The 9930-nt window shown below is 49.6% G+C and overlaps 2 protein-coding genes across 8 annotated transcripts in view; one reads left to right on the forward strand and one right to left on the reverse strand.

Moving 5' to 3' along the window:
• Nucleotides 1–6251, forward strand: part of BPHL (biphenyl hydrolase-like (serine hydrolase)) — a 50992-nt gene extending 44741 nt beyond the window's left edge. The window contains exon 9 of the mRNA XM_011984607.1: nt 5159–6251. Coding sequence (XP_011839997.1) covers nt 5159–5246 — 88 coding nt within the window. The 3' untranslated portion in view covers nt 5247–6251. The remainder of the gene's footprint in view (nt 1–5158) is intronic.
• A 64-nt stretch (nt 6252–6315) lies between these two features.
• LOC105542853 (tubulin beta-2A chain-like) lies at nt 6316–9373 on the reverse strand. 7 transcript variants are annotated; one of them, XM_011984555.1, is made up of 4 exons: nt 9331–9373; nt 8694–8802; nt 8275–8385; nt 6316–7575 (listed from the first exon to the last, which is right to left on the reverse strand). In XM_011984555.1, the coding sequence occupies exon 4, from the start codon at nt 7412–7414 to the stop codon at nt 6515–6517; it is 900 nt and encodes a 299-aa protein (XP_011839945.1). In that variant the 5' UTR covers nt 7415–7575; nt 8275–8385; nt 8694–8802; nt 9331–9373; the 3' UTR covers nt 6316–6514. The 7 variants fall into 7 exon arrangements, with proteins under 7 accessions (XP_011839945.1, XP_011839943.1, XP_011839941.1 ...); XM_011984553.1 differs by lacking the exon at nt 9331–9373 and having other exon boundaries at nt 6316–6766; nt 6953–7575; nt 8694–8976; XM_011984551.1 differs by lacking the exon at nt 9331–9373 and having other exon boundaries at nt 8694–8976.
• Between the last annotated feature and the right edge of the window lie 557 nt (nt 9374–9930).

The raw sequence follows: 9930 nt of genomic DNA on the forward strand, positions 1-9930 counted from the left end.
CGCAGCTAATTTTTTGTATTTTTAGCAGAGACGGGGTTTCACTGTGTTAGCCAGGATGGTCTCGATCTCCTGACCTTGTGATCCGCCCGCCTTGGCCTCCCAAAGTGCTGGGATTACAGGCGTGAGCCACTGGTGTGGCCTTCTCTTTTTTTTTTTTTAAGAGACAGGTCTTGCACTGTCATCCAGGCTGGAGTGCAGTGGTGTGGTCACGGCTCATTACAGTCTCCTGAATAGCTAAGACAACATCATTATTAGTGTAGGTATATGGGCATATTTGGGTTCTCCAAAGAAATAGAACCAACAATACATATATGTGTGTATGTATATATAGGTAGAAAGAAAGAGATTCATTACAGGGAATTGGTTCATGGAGTATGAAAGCTGACAAGTCCCAAGGTCTGCAGAGTGAGTTGGCCAGCTGGAGACCCAGGAGAGCCAAAGGTGTGGTTCCAGTCTAAGTCTGAAGGCCTGACAGCCAGGAAAGGTGATGGTGTGGTTCTAGTGTGAAAGCCAGGAGGCTTGAGACCCAGGAAGAGCCAATGTTTCAGCCTGAGTCCAAAGGTAGGAAAAAGCCAACATCGCAGATTGAAGGCCACCAGGTGGGAGGAATTCCCTGTTCTCAGCCTTCTTGTTCTACTCAGGCTTTCAGCAGATTGGAGGAGACCCACCACACTGGGGAGGGCCTCTGCTTTACTCAGTCAATGGATTCAAATGCTAACCCATCCAGAAACACCCTCATGAACACACTCAGAAATAATGTTTGACCAAATATCTGGGCACCCTGTAGCCCAGTCAAGTTGACACAAAGTGTATAGTCACAGGGTGAAGGGCTGAGAGATGCCATCTCTACAAAGGTCTGGGCCTTGTGTTGGGTTCACCAGAGGGTGTGCTGGCAGCGAGGCGTCAGGCCTGGGATGTCTGTGCAGTGGACTAGTCACTGTCCTCTGTCTGAACCACAGAACGGAAGGAAGTGCCTCTTCCTGCACCTTCCTTGGCTGTCTGGGTCTGGCCGCCAGTGGTAGGATGGCCCTAGTCCTCCCAGGCAGGCCAGAGGGAGCCTTACCACTTGGTGGAGTGAAATGAATTGGCTTAGGTGGAAAAGATTCACACCAGTGACAGTGGTTCATTTTCAGCTCCATAGAAAAGTGAAGCCAGGTTCTGGTGGGGAGGTAGACGCTGCCGGCAGGCAGGGCTGCAGCTTCCGCTCTGTACTGCCTCCAGCCTGGACGCAGTGGTTTGCCCGCTCCTCTGCTACTGCCCCAGGTGACAGTTCCCCGCCACTGGCATCCCAGCCCTCCTCTTCCCAGCTGCTGCTTTCAGCTCCTCCCAGCTGCTGCTCAGGTGGAAGGGAAAACCGTCAGCTCCGGACACTGCTTGTGGGCTCATGACAGGATTTACTGCACACAGAATTAGCCAGTGCTTATCAAGTTGAGTCCTTTGTATTAATATTTCAAATAGTGTGGTCTGAACCTTTCCAGACAAATCTTACCTGCAAGATTATATTAAAACCACTCTTAAGAGAAGAAGCCTGCAGTTGGAGGTGCTGTGTTAGCCAATAAATGTAGATTAACTGTGCTCCCCTGAGTCAGTCATTGTTTAATGTGCTGCACAGGTTAATGCCTTAAGGAAGTCTGCACACTGTAAAGTGCAATACAAATACACTAATAAAATCACAGCAGACATTTGTTAAGCTTACCACGTACCCACAGACCCTATGCTGCATACGTTGAATCTACTATCTCATTTCATCCTCAGAATGATTCTGCGGGGTAGATTCTGTTACTGTCCGCATTTTCCAGATGAGGAATTGTGACTCAGGGAGATGGATGTAGCCTGTGAGTTCGGACTCTGTGCTGGTTAGACAAAACATGTCCTGGCCCCATAAAGCCAGTGTTTTCCTCCCACGATGATGCCTCCAGTTTGCATCCAACTGTCACAGGAAGAAAGCTTTCCTGCAGTCCAGGGCCTGACTAGGTCCCCACAGTCACAGCAGACTTGGAAAGGCTTTGTCCTCCACACACCACTTAAAAGCACCAACCCAGCAGCCCGAGGGTCCTCTAGCAGCCCACTTTAAGCCGACACACTGCCCAGAAAGTAGCCTCCGGGGCAGTTTTGCATCTAATGCTTGTGTCTACTGCTTGAGAGATGGTTGCATTTGCGAAAAGGAGCTCTCGGTGAGCTGTTGCCTCCACCATCCCCAAATGCCTGGTCAGCCCTAACTAGAGGAGAGCCTGTCCAGCCAGGCAGACCCCAGCTTCATCAGCAGCAAGGAGCTTGTGGTTTGCCCACCATTCCCTTTTTGTTTGTTTGTTTGTTGTGAGATAGAGCCTTGCTCTGTTGCCCAGGCTGGAGTGCAGTGGTGGGATCTTGGCTCATTGCAACCTCTGCCTACTGGGTTCAAGTAATTCTCCTGCCTCAGCCTCCCAAGTAGCTGGGATTATAGGCATGCACCACCATGCCTGGCTAATTTTTGTATTTTTAGTAGAGATGGAGTTTCACCATGTTGACCAGGCTGGTCTTGAACTCCTAACCTCAAGTAATCCACCCACCTCGGCCTCCCAAAGTGCTGGTACTACAGGCATGAGCCACTGTGCCTGGTCTAGTACCTTTTTCTTAGATGGGGCTTTCTAGAAGAAGCAGAATGAAAAAGGACAATATTTAGTTTCTGAATAAAAAGGGGCTACTGGCAACCAGGTTTGGATGGCGTCAGAAGGAATGCCTGAAGAAGTGATATCCATGTTGCTGCCCAGTTTCACACTGGAAGACATGCTGTGCAAAGATCCAGCGGCCTGCTTTGGGTTCCAGTTAAAACAAAAGTGTGAAATACTGGCACTCTACGGATTACAGACTTACTGACAACTTTATGGATTCATAGATCAAGTTTTGTTACATCGATCCAAGGTGAAGACACGCCACAGCGCATTACTTGTGGCCTTGTTACTGTCTAACTCCCTGAGTTACAGGTGAAAGTTCAGCTAAAGATGAAAAGGGCTCCAGGTGGGGCAGGAAAGGTAGCGTCGCGAGGCCAGCATCTCACCTATGCCATTTTGACTTAAAAGAGCTGTATCGACAGAGGTAAAGTGACCCATACATTTATCTTGGGGTTAGACAGTTTCTAGTTCCTCAAAATATCTGGAATCATGTCTTGTTTCTGAAGGTGCAACATGCAATGAGGAACCTGCCCGGGCGGAGGAACTCGTGTTCATCGTCTGAAGCCCCTTCATGTCCCACTCGGCCATGTGTGTAGCAGTAGGGGGTTTCGTACTCATTTTTCTGGAGAATGTTATTGTTTGAAAAGCACTCTCCAGAAAGCATGTGATTACATCCTTTTGTTACTTGGGTGAGAATCTAGGGCAGCTACAGAGCTCCTGCCTTGCCTTGACAGCTGATATTCATGATGGTCTCTTGTGGTCCTGTCCCAAAGAGGAACACAGTAGAGTTTCCGTGCAGTGAAACCTGTGTCAGACCTAAGGGAGGCAAGGGCTGCGAAGGAGCTTGAAATGACCCTCAAAAGATATCAAGGAGAACAGTTGTCTTCATATTCTCTTCTGTCTAGCTGTGCATCTGTCCATTCATCCATCCAGCATTCAGAGCAGGTCTCCCACAGTTTAATGAAGGGAACCTAATTTTTATTTCCCCAAGATCTAGAGATTAGGAAGAGTGCAGACAGTGCTGAACAGCTAAAAAGAAAGGATTCACAGCGAGGGTCTCCTTCCTTCCTTATGGGAAACCAACAAATCCTAGCCAGATGGGCTGGGCTGTCTTCAGAGGAGGACTTCACGTGTGGCAGGCTGGGGATTCCCTGCCTCCCAGTCCAGCTTAGTGCAGATTACGGGATGCAATTTAGCCTATACGTGACCTTCTGTGACCTCTCAGCATCCTTGGCAATTGGTTCATTCCTGTTTCCTGAAAACAAAGGCCTTGAGTGTCCCTGCAAACCCTGTTCCTTGTGTAGGCAACTGGGATCCTATCTTTGGGGTAGGTGCAACTCATCCTTCTTTTCTGAATAGTGTTAAATTTGAATTTAGAATGTTCTGGTTGTTAGTAATAGCATTACTGATTTTCCAAGGCCCTTGGAAAGGTCCCAACAATATGTCTTCCTTTCAAGTTGATTCTCTTGGTGCCCCATTCCCACCCACAATGTGGTGGCTGAGTTGGAAGAGGCCCAGCATCTTCCAAGGACAGCTCCCTGCCCCACAGTCCCTCCCTGGAGCCTGCTGAGGTTCTGAGCTGTCAGTCCCCAAGTATTGAAAGTCAAAAAATTCGGCAACATGGTAACGCAATCTGCCCCAATATTGTCCTTTTAATGTCTAGTTATCATTGTAGACAAAGTGGCTTGAACTTAGGCATTCATCCTAGAACCTTTAACACTTTTACTGTTTCTATACTTTTGTAGCTAATAAGTCAAATATAGAACAAAGAGAAGGCTGCATTTATTCAGGAAACTGTAAACCTGTCCCATTTTATCACAATCCTGTTGAAAGGAAGAAGCCTTACGAGGACAGTGTGTTTGCCACAATGCTGAGCCGTGACAGCTGCAGCAGCGGCTCCTGGAGCACAGGGCTGCTGGCGTGGGCTCACCGCCCTCACAGCCATTAGTCTGGCGGCTTGTATGTAGATGGATTTGTTCAGTAATCCAAAAATGGAAGGGTGATTTGGAACGTTGAGCAGCAGGCTGAGGGCGGCTGTGCATTCTGCTTTGCACTTGCCCGCTACATTGACAGCCCAAGAAACTCACCTGCCCCAGCCCAGTGCATTCTGGACATTTCTTCTTTTTATCATCTTACCAACCTCTCTGAAAATCAACTTCATTAAAATGGATTTTTCTAGAGTAACCACCAAATCACCTCCCCAACTCTCAGTCCATTTTCTGGTCAAACCATTTGTTACTTGATTCAATTCCAAATATAATATGTGTCTGCTACTGTTAAGTCGTCGCCTTACAGTCAGCCTCAGGGGTCGTCATAAACTCCAGGAGTTTCACGTTTCTGTCTGTGTTCTTAGAAGGCTGATGGGTTCCATTTTCCCCTCGATAGTGCTCCTGGGGAAAATGTGGCCATTTTTCACTTTAGATGTTTGTGAAGTGTTGGGGAGAGTGAGGGGTTTGTTCTTACATGGTGTGCCACTGACGCAAAGCGTTTTTTCTTCCTTTTTTTAGGCTGCATTTGATGCCAGAAGGCAAACACAACCTGCATTTGCGTTTTGCAAATGAATTCAACAGGTTAGCAGAAGGCTTCCTGCAGTGAGAGTGCGCACTGGAGTCTCGGTGGCTCCTTCGCGTGGGGCTTCATCGTGTTGCTGCCTGTTACCATGATGCCTGTGAAACTCTCCGCCTTGGCAACTTTCTACCCCTCCCTTCAATCTTATCCTGACCAGATGAGAACAATGACATACTGAAACCAGCCTCTAGCTTCAGGCTGGGCACGGTGGCTCACCGCTATAATCTCAGCACTTTGGGAGGCTGAGGCGGGAGAATTGCCTGAGCCTAGGAGTTCAAGACCAACTTGTGCAATATAGGGAGACTCTGGCTCTAGAAAAAAAAAAAGTTTTTTAAAATTAGCCAGGCGAAGTGGCACACACCTGTGGTCCCAGCTGCTCCGGAAGCTGAGGCGGAGGATCACTTGAGCCAATTCAAAGCTGCAATGAGCTGTGATTGCATCACTGCACTCCAACCTGGGCAACAGAGTAAGACCTTGTCTTAAAAAAAAAAAAAAAAAGGAATAAAGCCTCTAACTTCAATAGCTATGAAAATTAAATCTGATTTTCTAATATGAAGTTGTGATAGGTTATACCATTATCTTAACAGGTGAATTCCTGCCATAATTTACTTTCAAATAAATTTTACCTGGAGAATGTGTAGTGTCAGTGTTGGAGATTTTAAGACGTCTTGAATTTATACTGTACCTTTTATCTGAGAGGTTCAAGCTTCACTTGTGTTTTTATTTGTGTTTATCATATTCAAAGAGAAGTAGGGAGAGTCCGTGCCTGAGGTCCTTAATTCTAAGATCATAGGACGTCCAGACCAGCAGCAGATAGGAGCAGGTTTGCTTTACCCCATATCCCTCTTTACTCCTGGTTCACTTTTGAGAGATGAATACTGTGGGCCAGTAAAGGTGAACAAAATACGTATTTTCATGGCTCTGTACTAAAAGGGCAGGAATGCTATTAATTAAAATACTAAAGCAGAAATCCTACGTTGCTATTAAACTTTGATTACCACAATAAAAACAGTACCAAGTTAAACCTTGAAACTTTATACTTAAGCATTTAGAGAAAGAATAAAAATTACTTGAAGTGAGAACAGAGACCACAAGGTTTTCTACACATGCTTTTTTATTAGTATAGATACCTTCACAGACAATACTGTAATTTTTAGAGGAGTTCCACATCATTACATCAACAGTGTGAATTTTTCTAACAGAGGCAAAACTGAGCACCATAGTTTACAAGTAGAAAGACCATGCTTGAGGACAATAGAAGTTCACTAAGGATGCACGATTGATTTCAGAAGTTCTTAAGCCTCGTCCTCGCCCTCCTCCTCCTCGAACTCCCCCTGTTCGTCGGCCGTGGCGTCCTGGTACTGCTGGTACTCAGACACCAGGTCGTTCATGTTGCTCTCGGCCTCGGTGAACTCCATCTCGTCCATGCCCTCGCCCGTGTACCAGTGCAGGAAGGCCTTGCGCCGGAACATGGCCGTGAACTGCTCCGAGATGCGCTTGAACAGCTCCTGGATGGCCGTGCTGTTGCCGATGAAGGTGGCCGACATCTTCAGGCCGCGGGGCGGGATGTCGCACACGGCCGTCTTCACGTTGTTGGGGATCCACTCCACGAAGTAGCTGCTGTTCTTGTTCTGCACGTTGAGCATCTGCTCGTCCACCTCCTTCATGGACATGCGGCCCCGGAAGATGGCAGCCACCGTCAGGTAGCGGCCGTGGCGCGGGTCGCAGGCGGCCATCATGTTCTTGGAGTCGAACATCTGCTGGGTGAGCTCGGGCACCGTGAGCGCGCGGTACTGCTGGCTGCCCCGGCTGGTGAGGGGCGCGAAGCCGGGCATGAAGAAGTGCAGGCGCGGGAAGGGCACCATGTTCACCGCCAGCTTGCGCAGGTCTGCGTTCAGCTGGCCCGGGAAGCGCAGGCAGGTGGTGACCCCGCTCATGGTGGCCGACACCAGGTGGTTGAGGTCCCCGTAGGTGGGGGTGGTCAGCTTCAGGGTGCGGAAGCAGATGTCGTACAGGGCCTCGTTATCAATGGAGTAGGTTTCATCTGTGTTTTCCACCAGCTGATGGACAGAGAGGGTGGCGTTGTAGGGCTCCACCACCGTGTCTGACACCTTGGGTGAGGGCATGACGCTGAAGGTGTTCATGATGCGGTCTGGGTACTCTTCCCGGATCTTGCTGATGAGCAGGGTGCCCATCCCGGACCCGGTGCCGCCCCCCAGAGAGTGGGTCAGCTGGAAGCCCTGGAGACAGTCACAGCTCTCTGACTCCTTCCTCACCACGTCCAGGACCGAGTCGACTAGCTCAGCTCCCTCTGTGTAGTGGCCCTTGGCCCAGTTATTCCCAGCTCCGCTCTGGCCTGCCAGAGGGAAAGTGAACATTAGACACTAAAACATAAGGAATTTCAAAATCTGTCATTTTGACTATGGAGGAGAAGGTAGGACTGGTCTTAGACTGGCAGATTCTTCTCTTTTGAATACTCTTCTTTTACCTGAAGAAATATTTTTCTGTGTCAGCGACCTCAAAAACACTGGGGATCATAATAAAGTTAAGTAAGTTTAGCTCATCGGAGGCTATTTACTGAGGAAGAGGATAGGGTTAGAAAACTTAATTGGTTCTGAAATACATACATTTTTAACAGGCATTCTTTTTATACTCAAGTACAATTAAACAGGCAACGTGAAAGCAGTGTGACCAGGAGAGAAGGTGGCCTCAGCATCTGTCTAGCTCCGGTCATAACCTGTGCTTTTGGCCCCTGACTCTTTGAAGTCCTTTGAAGTTGCCTATAGCCTATGAAGCCTGGCTTGAAGCTTTTCCTTGCTCTTTCTTCCTTCCAGTCTGAGGCTGCTCTGCAACGGAAGGGCTGCGGCAGCCCTCTGCAGGCTGGCGTTGATCTGTGAGCCATGACCGCCCATGGACTGCGTGGAGCTAGGCCAGGACTCAGGGCTGCCGTGGACACAGTGTCACCTTGGCACTGAACACTAAGAACTGTGCTTTGCAGGGCTGTTAGGAAGAAGGTGTGTCATTTGGCCAGTTCCCAGTGATCATGACTACATACCAAACACGAAGTTGTCTGGCCTGAAGATCTGGCCTAATGGTCCAGACCTGACGGAGTCCCTGGTTCCAGGCTCCAGATCCACCAGGATGGCCCGAGGTACGTATTTATTACCTGCAGGAAACGAGAACTGACTCAGACCTGTGCTTAGGGATGGACTCACAGCAGCATTCAATTCCAGCATCTGAGACAAAAGGAGAACAGGAGATTTTCTGCTTTTAAGAAAAAGGAGGTCCTGAGCGTGCTTAACTGTGGCAAACAGGCAGGACTCTTAGGTAACCATAAAGCGTGTTTTTCCAGCAGTTGGCATTTGAAATGAATATGCAAGAAGCATGCCTTTGTCACGTGCATGTTCCTAGGACATTTCATCTCCCACATCATGGAAAACAAGGATTCCTGGGCACACACATCCCGCTACTCACCAGCAGCCTCATTGTAGTACACGTTGATTCTCTCCAGCTGCAAGTCACTGTCTCCATGGTAACTGCCTGTGGGGTCGATCCCATGCTCATCACTGATGACCTCCCAAAACTGAAATGAAACAAGAACCACACCATGGCTCTGCATCCTGAATGTCACTAAGGATGGCCTTGTCCTCCTCCCATGTCCTTGGAACAGGGGCTTTTGTGGTCAGACAGTAAGTGCTAGACAGAGAGCAAAGAGCTGCACCCCCTATTTCCTGCAGCAGCCGCTGCTGAGGGGCTTGAAAATCTGCAGAGCATCGGCCATATTATGGCGATAGACTGAAAGGCTGGGAGGGGCCCTGGAGGAGGAGGGGGCACAGCAGATGCCCTTCTAGGGAGAGGGTGGGGAGGGTAGAGAAATCGAGAAGGGGTACAGGGAGGCTCTGTCACCCCAGGCAGGGCTGAATGCCACTGCATCCGGGATGATTGATGGGTCGTGGCAGGACCAAGGACAGGGGGACCCACCCTGTATCTGCCTCCAGGGATCAAGCTCTCTTGGCACAGATCCCAGGCACCCCTGCAACAGTGCAGGTTTAATGCTAGCACTGACCACCGGAGGGACTGGGCGAAGGGCATCAGGAGCCTGGGAGGGCACCTGGGCGGCAGTGGAAGGAGCTGGCCATGGTGAGGGCGCTGGCTCCATTGTGAATTTGCGGCAGGGAGGGGGCGGGGAGGCTGGGTGGGCAACATGGCGGTTCTCAAAGAGACCACGTCCTTGTACTGGCTCCCGCCCCCACTCATGCACCAGGCCCTCTGCTGCCTCCCACACAGCGGTCAGTAATTGCAGCCCCCACCCAGCGCAGTCACCTGCCGCCTCTGGGACTGGTAGCAAAACTATCGCGTTGTATGTGATCACGTCAAGACAGTGCCCGAGCAAGGAAATTTATCTAACACCCTCGCCTGTACGACCCAAAGGGAAGCCTCTGTTACATCTGTCAGTCCAGTGACACTGCATGTTTTCATTCAAACCGTAGAGATAAATACACAAATTAAATTCATATGAAGCTAGGGCAATAAATATGACCGTAGCCCCGACCCAAGCTTCTGAGACAAATACACCCAGCGGAATGCCAACCGCGTCCCTCAGAAGGGCTGTGCCCCAGGGAAATCGAAAGGGTCCGGATTAAACGCACGCACAGCTGCGGCGCTGCGGGCATCCTGACGGGTCATGCAGCCTCCCGGGCCCCGCCCGGCG

Source organism: Mandrillus leucophaeus, unplaced genomic scaffold, assembly GCF_000951045.1.
Source record: "Mandrillus leucophaeus isolate KB7577 unplaced genomic scaffold, Mleu.le_1.0 Scaffold27, whole genome shotgun sequence".
Lineage (NCBI taxonomy): Eukaryota > Metazoa > Chordata > Mammalia > Primates > Cercopithecidae > Mandrillus > Mandrillus leucophaeus.